Raw genomic sequence first — 13,716 nt, 5'->3', positions numbered from 1 at the left:
GATCAAGCACTAGATCGCAAGAAGTAGCGACAATGAGCCAAAACAGCGGAACCCTCCAGCACACGAGACAAACGCTAAGGAAGAAGAAAAAGGAAAGGATATGACAGTCAACACGTTTACTAATTTTTGAAGGACTTTATTCAGCACACACAGTGTCTTCATTACATGATCTGAAATACTTGTTTTCTTTTGTCGTATACTGAGTTTTTAGTTACAGTCTTGGGATTTTCTCTGTAGGAACTCAATTTATTGATTGCAACATGTACAAATGGATGTCATAACGCACTACATAAATCAGTTAAATCACTTTTGGGTCTGTGGTAGAACATTGCAATGCATAGCAGCACAATTCATGGTGCTTGTCCTGAGCACAGTCATGATTTTACTGTCTGTAGAGCTTGTCCCAGAAATCCATCCTTTCCTTGTAGAGGTCCCTCTCGACGCTCAGTCCATCCTTTGTGATGTTCAAGTAGCACCGATTCTCTTTCTTGAATGGAGTCCATGTCACAGACAAAATGGGATCTTCAGGAACTGGTGTGGGATTCCTGTAAAATGATAATCATAAAGTTGCAACACACAGATAAACAGTATTCATTTAAATAGAGCAAGATCGCGTGACATTAATGATTTCGCAAACTGAAAGGGTAGATATTTGGCCAAGAAAGGTGGTGACGTTCATTATTTTATCATAAAACTGTTTACCGATGTTCTAGGTTCAATCCTACAAGTCTCAGTTGTGTCACTTGCAAAGAGAGCCGAGAAGCTTGATGGTTATCCGTCTCTCTGATGGATATGTTAACCTCTGAGGTGGCCTATCTGTAGCTACTCTTTGAATTTAGGCTTCGAGATTATTCGAGAAATACGCTTGAGTAGCCAAATCAAATGGGAGGGCAAAGGAACTCGAGTTGGTTGGTGGCTGGTAGTGCCTTTGCATTGCATATGTCCCTCCACAGTCGAATTAGAAGTGGGTTCCTGACACTCCGCTTTCCAATCAGCGGCAACCTATCGGAGACCATGTATGGCTCTGCGGAGGTGACGTGATGTCCATTCACCAAATACTAGTGTCACAATTTAGTGTAGAAATATTGTCTGCGGTATTGAAAATCCGTTCTACATGCTGTTGACCTACGAAATTCGAATTCTTGTGTTACCTCCGAAATACTATGGCCCATGTGTCTTACGTCGATTATCATCCCATGTGAGGTAGCTCGCGACGTGCGTTTATGATCACTACACATTTGTCTGCAGTAGATAGCTCAGATACCGTGTCTGCACTCGCACCATACGCTGCATCCAACTCCCACAGTTGGTCGTCATACACAGCACAGTCTCGATCTGGACCACCTATCAGGTGACTTCTGTCCACGCAGTTTAAAACGAATAGAAATGAAGCGTCCTAGCGACGTGCATTTGGGATCACCAGTATCCGTCACAACCTCCAGACTAAGGGCACTGTTTCAGAATGAGGAAACCTTGTTCAGTTCCCGAAAATGATTCAAATGGCTCTGAGCACTATGGGACTTAACTTCTGAGGTCATCAGTCCCCTAGAACTTAGAACTACTTGAACCTAACTAACCTAAGGACACATCCATGCCCGATGCAGGATTCGAACCTGCGACAGTAGCGGTCGCGCGGTCCCAGACTGAAGGGCCTAGAACCGCTCGGCCACACCGGCCGACTCAGTTTCCGAAGTATTGTATTTTGAGTGAAGTGTAGTACAAGTTAGTGATGATCTTAATAATTTGTGATTCAAGGGCGCAACAATGCAGTGTCAAATTTTACATGACATTGGGAAAAGTTTTACGGTAGCAATTTTTCGGAAATTATACCAAAGTTTAAATGAATTATTTCCTGATTCTAAAAGGACCGTGGGTCAGTTAAAGTTGCTTCTCTACTGAAGATTTTCAAGTAATTATGCTCATATTAAATATCCGCCTCGCGCAAGCCATACATAAAATGTCAGAAGAATTGCAGAATATTACTTCGTATCTTGAGAATTTGCTCGTTACGGGGAAAATATAAGATACTTTTGTTTACAGTAAAGTTTATTTATTGTTTGGTGAAGCAAAAGTTAAGTCGTCTGGCCTGAATGAGTGTGGGACCGAGAAGGGTAGGTACAGCCGCCTGACGGAAAACGTTTTTCCTATTCTGCACGCCTGCAGATACATTTCGTTCGCGAACCGTGAGAACTGTGTATGTAAGTGCGTCTTTTAAGCGTTTATGACTGTAGTGGTGTGTATGTGTGGTGCACTGTCGTGTTCCTGATGATGGGAGAAGCTAGACGGCGAAACCATGCCATAGCACAAAGCCTTTTCCTCTCAAAGAGCAGCAAAGTGGCCGCCAATCTTAATGGTTCCACCCGTCGTACGGATCAACAACAGTGTCGCATGCCCTCATTTCACGACACGCTGTGGGGAGGTTTGGAATGTAATACAGGACACTGGTGATCAGGAAATCTACGCCACCACCCCTCTCGTTCCCTGTGCCGTGAAGGCAAAGGGAAAAATATCAACAGCACGCGGCGCACAAGGACGGTCGCCCATTCAAGTGGTGGCCCCACGGTGCGCAACCGCGGCTATCCGACAACAACCGGTGTATCCACCTCGGTACGGCCTTGGTGTTATGTTTGATGTTTGCAGAGTAGAGGCAACATTTCCTGCTTTCCCTCTCTTTCTGTGCGCGTGTGTGTGTGTGTGTGTGTGTGTGCGTGTGTGTGTGTGTGTGTGTGTGTGTGTGTGTGTGTGTATGTTCAGTATTTGTAAGTACACTTGTCTTTAAAGTATATCTGTTAGCAATACAACAATCATAAAATATAAAATTATTGTCAATGTGTCCACTCAAACATTGTGGAGTTCAATATTACAGGTAGGCAGAAAGGCTTTAAGGCACATATCAGGCATTCAGTACGACAGTTCATCTGGGACATGGCACACTCACGTTTTGGATCGGTAACACTTTGGGTTTCGAACGCTTCTCATCAATATCGAGATTAATATGAAGGCTGAGTAGAACCGAACAAGGCTCATACAATCTATTATATAGTTCTCCAGAGTGGCAAAGGATTCGTCTTTGAAGAAAAGAAATCACGATCAGACCGCGTGTACCGCCAGGAGTTTGAAATCATCGCAATGAAATGCAATGAGTTACGAGCTGCCTTACAGCCGATTGTGATTGCTTTTAGGACCAGGTAAAATGTACAGAGCGCCCTTGCCGAAACTCACCTCACAGGACAGTTGTACAACACCGGAGAAACACCAAAGACTGGTAAATACTTGAGCAACTGCATCGTGTTCCTGTCCCTTGTTTCAATCATTCGTTGCCTAATTCTCCCTTAGACTCTCAGAACAATCTCTGTTTCCTTTGACTTATTCAAGTTCTATCTCCTCATTTTCGTACTTTTCGTATTTTTTTTTTTTTCAATTTTGATCTTCAGTTCATCATAACCTCCGTTTTCCTGGCCTTATGCTGTATCTTCAAAGGCTCTGCATATTATAATAGGTTTGATGATGTTAGTAGAGAGAATGGTCGGACTCACTTCCACAACTGCGGTTGTCCCTCGCGCCCTTGGCGTTAGTTCTGGTAGCGGCCGCTCTCTGACGTATAAATGTACTCAGGCGTCTCACTGCGGTTGGCGCAGTAGTGTTTTGAGCGATCTGTTTAGCCGTCCACGATATGCCGTGGGCTGGGCACTTACATGCTCCCGTTTACTCGGTGTGGTTCTGGTTGACTCAAAGAACCTTCTTATGCCTCACCGGCACGGGAAGTCGCATGTTACTTGATAAATTTGTAGGATATTTTACATGACTGGTACGATATTCTCGTACTCAATCATGCCCCTGAAGATAGGACTTACATCCGGAAAACAGCGTCATGTGTACGATTTTATCGAAATAAAGAACTTGTCAAATACAAAGTAGAGCAAATATGTGCATCATATTTTTCATGATGAATAAATCCGCTCCACTTGCATTTGATAACGGTCGCGTATCCCCCCAAAGGATGTGATATTGTATTATTTAGCGTGTAAATCGAGCTGTGATTGAATACAGTAGCGTTAGTCAAACCAGGCCGGCCGGTGTGGCCGTGCGCGTAAAGGCGCTTCAGTCTGGAACCGCGTGACCGCTACGGTCGCAGGTTCGAATCCTGCCTCGGGCATGGATGGGTGTGATGTCCTTAGGTTAGTTAGGTTTAAGTAGTTCTAATTTCTAGGGGACTGATGACCACAGCAGTTAAGTCCCATAGTGCTCAGAGCCAATTTTTTTTTTTTTTTTTTTTTTTTTTTGTTAGTCAAACCAGGAACTTAAGTGTGCAGGCCTTTGGACAGTCTACAAGACGGAAGTGTCCGTATCGTCCACATCATGAAGATGTAGAAGAATGGATAACACTTGGTCACCGATAACGTTAAAATAACTATTCTGGATCATGTTCACGAAATCAACCCTCAATAGCATCCCAGAACCACCTGAAACCTAAACGCAACCCTCCGCACACTGCAAAATAAACACTTCGTCGGCCTTTCTGTGCTTTCATCGCCTTAAATCATCTGAAATGCGGCCAAATCTCAACAGTGCGGACCACTCATGACGCCTCCAGCTGGCTACTGTGCAGCATCGCTGAGAGCACTGGTCATGTGCGAGGCACCCTACTCCAAGTTTCCATTTCATGCAGTATAGTTTGCAATGATTGTTCAAAAACTGGCTGATATGCGTCTGAAATAACTGACAGCAGCAATTCCTGTCGGGTTTCAAACCTACAGCCAGTAGTAAGGCGTAACACATGTCTCCGGTCTAAACAGGTTAGCATGTTTACACAACCACTGCTCTTACGGCGTGTTACATGCCTACGCGTATTTCGATTGTGATTTGATAAGCCTGGTAAAAAAGTTAGTTTCGTAAACAACTCATCTTACTTCTTGACAGAGTTACGTTTCAGGGATATACACTTTTTCCAGCGATGCTCCAGCTCTTTCATTCCATAACAAAAATATGTTCTGTCAGACTCTGAAAGCCGCGAGGGATTAGCCGTGCGGTCTAGGGCGCTACAGTCATGGACCATGCGGCTGGTCCCGGCGGACGTTAGAGTCTTCCCTCGGGCATGGGTGTGTGTGTTTGTCCTTAGGATACTTTAGGTTAAGTAGTGTGTAAGCTTAGGGACTGATGACCTTAGCAGTTAAGTCCCATAAGATATCACACTCATTTGAACAGACTCCGAAAATACTAGTTGATTGCAAAGAATACTCGTAGACTGCAACTATCTCCTCCTGAATATATGAAAATATGTTCCCAACAAGCCAAAGTTTCAAGATATTGAACGGGAAGAAGTCACTTGGCGCCCTAGTGATGAGGAACCAATTCGAAGCCCATTTCAGGAGCTTCCGCCATTGTTATCACTGCTGTGTAGGATGGTGCATTATCCTGGCAAAAGAGCAAATTTTTGTGTGCCAAATGTGGTCTGCTTTCAGCCAATGCATGTTTCAAGAGATCCAACAATGAATAATAGAATCCAGACGTGTGTCTGCCTATTTACATGTATTCTATAGATTTATTCCCTGGAAATCCAAAGACACCTAAACACCTTACGAGCTGACAAAAGATTATCCTTGCTTTCTTCGGTTAACTTGTTTTGACTGCCATTTCGACTCTGGTACGTAACGATGGATCTATGTTTCATGAGCAGTTACGAACTGACGCAAGAAGTCTAGCGGATTGCGGTTGAACGCCGCCAGACATTGTGTTCAAGTGCTGTACGAGATACGCTTTTGATCGATTGTGAGGAATCACGGCACTCCATCATGCACACATCTTCTTCATAGCCAATCCTCCTTGTAGGATATTATGCACTCACTCAGTTACGATGCGTACAGTATCAGTAATCACACGGATTTTTATTCGGCGATCTTGCGTTACCATACCGTTGATTTTGTCAACGGTTTCGATTGTGGCGACTACAATTGGAGAGCAAGACCGTGTTCAGTGCTGTCAGACCACTTTTAAATTGATTAATTCAAAAGCAAATGGTCTTCAGTGACGGTGCAGACTCTGAACTTTATCCAGTTCAGTTTATATTTGCAAGGCAGATCACCCCCTCAAATGAAAATGTTTTCTCCTATTTAAATCGTATTCGATACACTGACCAATTCAAACGGCCGTCTACAATCAACAATACACTGAACACTGTTGAAATTCTTTATACGACCATTGGAATAATGAAGCTTATACCACGAAGGCGGAGCAAAAGTGTTCAATCATTTCACGGAAATTTAGCGGCCTTATGAAACAAACCTCGTACGGTAGACAGTCCAAGGTGGTAAACCAACAAATTGGGCAACTTTATTCACGGTATGGTCATGGAACGTCCAGGCGCGATAGCTTCTTTCTGCCATTCAGTCACTTCTCCGCGTCATCCAGTCTCACTGCTCTGATCCCCTACAACTGACTGGCACGTACACAGCAATTGACTGCCATGTCTTACACATGTATTGGATGTTCACATGACCGAACAGAAACAATTCTGCGCCATCAACAGCGCTCCAAGTGTAGTTTTACGGGAGTTACAAGTATTTTGTCCGACGAGTTTATATAACTTCGTTTTTGCATATTTCTTCTCTTCTGTCGACGGGTGTTTGTTTATTTTCCTATAAATTTAAGCGATAACCACTGCAGGGTCTGTTACATGGTATATTATATATTTTCTTTAAAAGTTAAAAGTGATTCAACATGAATTCATACAATTATACATGTAAATTTTATAAGGGGTAATCAGAAAGTTTCCCTTTATGGCGTTGCTGAAGGGTACACGCACCGTAGCACGACTTCATTTCGGATATGTAAGCACGTGCGAGAGATTAGTTTGGCATTGGTGACTTTGCAACGTGCGAGAGGTACATGCGTGTACGTGAACTATGACAACTGAGCCGTGGTAAAAATTGCTGTTTTGAAGAGCGCGCCGCAGCGCGTAGTGTGAAGCAATCGCCCTCCATTTATGGCGGTGGCGCCGCTGTGGCAATCGCAGCTATGGTGTCTCTCTCTCTGGTAAGAAAGGAGGAAGGTTGCCCGTCCACGTGCATTTAAGGGGCGCTATGAGCTTGCCAGTCGGTCAGTCTTGGGTGGTCTGGGTCAGTCTCTCGTCCCCAGCTTGCTAGTCTGTCCCTCGTCCGAGTTTGTGAGGCAGTTAATGTCTGTCTGTCGTCCGGAGTGCTAGTATGTCTTTCGTTCGGATCAATCTTTAAAGCCGGATAAATGACACTCCACCAGTAAGAGAACTCAGCGAGTGGTCGCCCGGTCGGGGCTTATTTCCTGCATCTGAGTCTGCGCGTTAGGCCGCCAGGCTGCTGAAGTTGCTCAGGGAATGGTCATTGGCGGTCAGATCGATCATTTGGTCGGTCGCGCACTGAGACACAAGATGACTTGTCCGCCTTGAGCGTCGGCGCATGTGAGGTCGCCACGTGAGTCCAGTGCGCCGCGCCGCATAGCGAGGGGTAATGGCTTCGCGGTCGACACGATAGCAACACGAGTCAACCCACGACGGTCTGGCCGGTGCGAGCTGCGACACCGTGAGACGGAAGATCGGCGCGCCTTTCTGCGTCCGTTGAAGCGGCTGGCAGCGGACGGTTCGCGATAGAGATTTCGGGGTGCTGCGCCCGGTCTTCTCCAGAAATTGCACTTTATTAGAAGTTAAGTGATTGGGGATATGTTGTTTCATTTACTTGTTAAATTCTACTTATTTTCTTGGCCAGTCTCTCGTCCCCAGCTTGCTCGTCTGTCTCTCGTCCGCATTTATTAGGCAGTTAGTGTCTGTATGTCGTTCGGAGCTGCCTCTGCTATGTTTGTCTGATTTGGTGTGTTAACCAGTAATGAACCGTAATTCTCAAGAAAATTCTTTGAAAATAAATTACGGTTCCACAACATTATTAATAAATACGTCCCAACAGGGTCGACGTGCTGTTATTCTTTTCTTGGATGAAGAGGGACAAACACCGGTAGGAATGCACTGGAGAATGAAGAATGCAGGCAGCATGTCTGTCGAAAACCTCCGTTATGGAATGGTGCTCTATGCCTGCGCAGGAGCCAATTCGACACAAGATGTTAGTCGATCTGGGAAGCCAGCCTCCTCTGTTACACTCGACCCTCCTGATATGTCCCCTCGCGTCCCTTAAAGAAGACCTTGAATGCCTGTCGGACGAGGATGTGCAGCAGCCGCTTTCGGACTTCTTCGTGCAGGAGGACTCGTTGTTTTACCAAACAGATATCCTTAACCTGGTGCGTCGGTTGAACAATTGCTTCAGGTCCTGTCGATTTTGCCTAAGGCGCCATACCGATTATGGACTGTACGGCATTCGAACGGAGACTTTCTGATCGCCTCTTATATTTCGATTGATTATGGGACTTTGTTTTTCCGTTATTTCTTCTAGATAAATAGCGGAAGATTTTCATGTCAAGAATTATGTATTTACCAGCAATGTCTTCTTGGGTTAAGATGTTCTTGGCCACGTTAAGATTAGTGACGGCTTCGAAGTGATAGAAATACACCGGCTGGGCTCCGGCGACTGCATATTGCACTCGAGCCGCCACAAGGGAGGGATGCACGAAGAAGAGGTCGCCGCGCAGCTGTAACAAGAGAACGGTCTTCAGACTTAGATTCATCAACGGCATTCGCAAGCACTAAAGTAGTTGCCAGAATTTTGCAGCATAATAGGTTCATTCTGTAGACCTGACTAAAAACGATACTTTATTTATTACCAACTTGTTGTTGTTGTGGTCTTCAGTCCTGAGACTGCTTTGATGGAGGTCTCCATGCTACTCTATCCTGTGCAAGCTTCTTCATCTCCCAGTACCTACTGCAACCTACATCCGTCTGAATCTGCTAGTGTATTCATCTCTTGGCCTCCCTCTACGATTTTTACCCTCCACGCTGCCCTCCAATACTAAACTGGTGATCCCGTGAAGCCTTAGAACATGTCCTAACAACCGATCCCTTCTTCTAGTCAAGTTGTGCCATAAACTTCTCTTCTCCCCAAATCCTATTCAATACCTCTTCATTATTTATATGATCTACCCATCTAATCTTCAACATTCTTCCCTAGCACCACATTTCGAAAGCTTCTATTCTCTTCTTGTCCAAACTAGTTATCGTCCATGTTTCACTTCCATACATGGCTACACTTCATACAAATACTTTCAGAAACGGCTTCCTGACACTTAAATCTATACTCGAAGTTAACAAATTTCTCTTCTTCAGAAACGCTTTCCTTGCCATTGCCAGTCTACATTTTATATCCTCTCCACTTCGACCTTCATCAGCTATTTTGCTCCCTAAATAACAAAACTCTTTTACTACTTATGTGTCTCATTTCCTAATCTGATTTCCTCAGCATCACCCGACTTAATTCTACTACATTCCATTATCCTCGTTTTGCTTTTGTTGATGTTCATCTTATGTCCTGTCCATTCCCTTCAACTGCTCTTCCAAGTCCTTTGCTGTCTCTGACAGAATTACAATGTCATCGGCGAACCTCAAAGTTTATATTTCTTCCCCATAGATTTAAATTCCTACTCCGAATGTTTGTTTCGTTACCTTCACTGCTTGCTCAATATACAAATTGAATAATATCGGGGAGAGTCTACAACACTGACTCACTCCCTTCCCAACCACTGCTTCTCTTTTATGTCCCCCGACTCTTATAAGTGCCATCTTGTTTCTGTACAAAATGTAAATAGCCTTTCGCTCCCTGTATTTTACCCCTGCCACCTTCAGAATTCGAAAGAGAGTATTCCAGTCAACATTGTCAAAAGCTTTCTCTAAGTCTACAAATGCTGGACAACGTAAGTTTGCCTTTCCTTAATCTAGCATCTAGGATAAGTCGTGGGGTCAGTATTGCCTCACGTGTTCCTATATTTCTACGGAATCCAAACTGATCTTCCCCGAGGTCGGCTTCTACCAGTTTTTCCATTCGTCTGTAAAGAATTCGCGTTGGTATTTTGCATCCGTGACTTATTAAACTGATTGTTCGGTAATTTTCACATCTGTCAGCACCTGCTTTCTTTGGGATTGGAATTATTATACTTTTTCTTGAAGTCTGAGGGTATTTCGCCTGTCTCATACATCTTGCTCACCAGATGGTATAGTTTTGTCAGGACTGGCTCTCCCAAATGGTTCAAATGGCTCTGAGCACTATGGGACTTAACATCTCAGGTCATCAGTTCCCTGGAACTTAAAACTATTTAAACCTGACTAACCTAAGGACATCACACACATCCATGCCCGAGGCAGGATTCGAACCTGCGACCGTAGCGGTCGCGCGGTTCCACACTGAAGCGCCTAGAACCGCTTAGCCACCATCGGCCGGCGGCTCTCCCAAGGCCGTCAGTAGTTCTAATGGAATGTTGTCTACTCCCGGGGCCTTGTTACGACTTAGGTCTTTCAGTGCTCTGTCAAACTCTTCACGCAGTACCGTATCTCTCATTTCATCTTCATCTACATCCTCTTCCATTTCCATAATATTGTCCTCAAGTACATCACCCTTGTATAGACCCTCTATATACTCCTTCCACCTTACTGCTTTCCCTTCTTTGCTTAGACTGGGTTTCGATCTGAGCTCTTGATACTCATACAAGTGGCTCTCTTTTCTCCAAAGGTCTCTTTAATGTTCGTGTAGGCAGTATCTATCTTACCCCTAGTGAGATAAGTCTCTACATCCTTACATTTGTCTTCTAGCCATCCCTGCTTAGCCATTTTGCACTTCCTGTCGATCTCATTTTTGAGACGTTTGTATTCCTTTTTGCCTGCTTCATTTACCACATTCTTATATTTTCTCCTTTCGTCAATTAAGTTCAATATTTCTTCTGTTACCCAAGGAGTTCTACTAGCCCTTGTCTTCTTATCTCTTTGATCCTCTGCTGCCTTCACTCCTTCATCCCTCAGAGCTACCCATTCTTCTTCTACTGTACTTCTTTCCCCCATTACTGTCAATTGTTCCCTTATGCTACCCCTGAAGCTGTACAACCTCTGGTTTAGTCAGTTTATCCAGGTCCCGTCTCCTTAAATTCCCTCCTTTTTGCAGTTTCTTCAGTTTAAATCTAAAGTTCATAGCCTTTAGATTGTGGTCAGAGTCCACATCTGCCCCTGGAAATGTCTTACAATTTAAAACCTGGTTGCTAAATGTCTGTTTTACCATTATATAATCTATCTGAAACCTGTCAGTATCTCCAGGCTTCTTCCATGTATACAACCTTCTTTTATGATTCTTGAACCAATTGTTAGCTCTGATTAAGTCGTACTCTGTGTAGAATTCTACCAGGCGGCTTGCCCTTTCGTTTCTTAGCCGCAATCCATATTCACCTACGACGTTTCCTTCTCTCCCTTTTTCTACTACCGAATTCCAGTCACTCATGACTATTAAATTTTCGTCTCCCTCCACTGTCTGTATAATTTCTTTTATTTCGTCATACATCTCTTCAATTTCTTCGTCATCTGCAGAGCTAGTTGGCATATTATCAACATATTCGAAAGGAAGTGTGGCGTTCTTTAATTTAGGTACACCAAAGAAGACAGTGTTGCGGAAGAGGGTCGTGACATGTTACTACGGTGTGCAGACAGTGAATGTGTCGAATTCCTACGTATTGTGTCCCAAGCAATGAAACGGCATTTCTAGTTTGCTAACACGTTGAGGCACTAGTTTGTGTGCTACGTAACACACAAAACATCGTCTCGTTAGAAATGTTTTATAGGAAATTCTTTTTAGAGACTTTCAACGGAGGTCTCCGTGATCGGAGGACTACGCACCAATAGTCGTACAGAAAACAAACCAGGAAGTTGTGTTTGTTGAACATAGAGAATTTGATTGATGTTAACAATTAATAAGCTGTAATCTGTTTATTACTTACGTTACGGAGGAAAAGAGAAGGCATCCTCTGTGCCAGTTGTACTACTTAGCCTATAAAAGGAAATGTTATGCCAGTAAAGAAGAATGTGCCGCATTTAAAGTGAATAGCAAAGAAGAAACGATGTGTAGAAAAGTGGCACACTGAAGTACTGAGGAAAACTGAAGTGGGTTTGAAGTTACCTGATGGCGTAGATAATCTCCTAATGAACACCACATTCGGCAAGTAAGTTGAAGAAAAATGAACATTCGTAAAAGGAAAATGCCAGAGGCTGAACACACAGCTATGGAACTAGAAGGTAACTGCGCAGAAACCTTGGGTAACTGAAAAAATACTTCAATTAATCGACTACAGCAGAAGTATAAAAATATTTGTGAGTATGAAGTAAAACCGCGTTACAAGTCACTTAGGAACGAAATTAGTTGGCTACAGCAGAAGTGTACGAAAATCGAAAGGTAAATGGTTGTCGGAAGCACAGATTCAGCGTACAGAAGAGTCAAAGCAGTCTTCTGTGAAATTAAAGGCCAGGCCGTCAACATTAAGAGGTATTAGAAATCCAGGTATTAAACGCAGAGGCGACACAGGGCAGGTGAAAATAGTACATCGAAGGGATCTACGAGGGGGGAGAAAGTATCTGATAACAAAAGAAGTGACGACCGCCAAGGAAGTCGTAGGTGACCTACGAATAGCGTTTAATAGAGCTTTAGAAGACTTGTGAACAAATTAGGCGGAAGGAATAGAAAATTTACCTTCGCAGTTTCTAAAGTTATTGCGGGAAGTGCCAATCAAATGACTACTGCGATTGATTTGTAGAATCCATGGGTCTGGAGACATACCACGAGACTTTCGGAAAAATACTGTCCACGCCATCCAGAAGATAGCACGGGCAGAGTGCGAGAACTATCGTACAATCGGTTTAACAAATTATGCATCCCAGATGCTGGCTCTACATGCAGGGTGAAGTGATTCGCTCACTCAGGATTCGCAGCGCGTCTCCTCCATGCCAGCGATATAAAAAAGGTGTCTCTCACAAAATTTCGTCAGGTGAGTATATCTGTCAGAAAAAGGACGTTAAAAAGTGGCAATCTGCCAACACTGTAACTTCACATATGGGAACTACCTCTGTCAGCATATTTTATTTGTGCTATACGATTGGTGCAGTGGATAGAGTTTTGGGTTAGCATACAGGAGGTCGAGCGTTTCATCCTTTGTTGGGACCCATTTTTTTTATTTGCCAATTTCATCTGTCATTCCATACTGTAATATACACCGTTACTTAGGTCACATGTATCCTAAATTTACATGTTGTAAAGCTGAACATAACAAGCACGTGGTTAGACAAATAAGAAATAGACAGTAGAAATAAATGACCAGTCATAGCACAGAATAACTACAAAAACAATATCAGTTTCGCGATGCTAAAGATGATAGCACAGTACAATAACACAACATCTACTTGTCATTTATACTACATGTAACATGAGCGCACAGATGTCGCACATTAGCAACCAGTGACAATAAATACAGGGTTATTACAAATGATTGAAGCGATTTCACAGCTCTACAATAACTTTATTATTTGAGATATTTTCACAATGCTTTGCACACACATACAAAATCTCAAAAAGTTTTTTTAGGCATTCACAAATGTTCGATATGTGCCCCTTTAGTGATTCGGCAGACATCAAGCTGATAATCAAGTTCCTCCCACACTCGGTGCAGCATGTCCCCATCAATGAGTTCGAAAGCATCGTTGATGCGAGCTCGCAGTTCTGGCACGTTTCTTGGTAGAGGAGGTTTAAACACTGAATCTTTCACATGACCCCACAGAAAGAA

At 43.6% G+C, this 13,716-nt stretch overlaps 1 protein-coding gene across 1 annotated transcript in view; it reads right to left on the bottom strand.

Annotated features, from left to right (window-relative positions):
• Positions 1 to 382: 382 nt before the first annotated feature.
• The window catches only part of LOC126456307 (juvenile hormone esterase-like), a 38,380-nt gene continuing 25,046 nt past the window's right edge, over positions 383 to 13,716 (bottom strand). The window contains exons 6-7 of the mRNA XM_050092058.1: positions 8,528 to 8,607; positions 383 to 545 (exon numbers count right to left, since the gene is read on the bottom strand). Of these exons, the coding sequence (XP_049948015.1) occupies positions 383 to 545; positions 8,528 to 8,607 (243 nt within the window). The remainder of the gene's footprint in view (positions 546 to 8,527; positions 8,608 to 13,716) is intronic.

This window comes from Schistocerca serialis, chromosome 2 (assembly GCF_023864345.2).
Source record: "Schistocerca serialis cubense isolate TAMUIC-IGC-003099 chromosome 2, iqSchSeri2.2, whole genome shotgun sequence".
In the NCBI taxonomy this organism is placed as follows: domain Eukaryota; kingdom Metazoa; phylum Arthropoda; class Insecta; order Orthoptera; family Acrididae; genus Schistocerca; species Schistocerca serialis.
The sequence above is the reverse complement of the archived record's forward strand: the minus strand, read 5'-3'. Positions and strand labels throughout refer to the sequence as shown.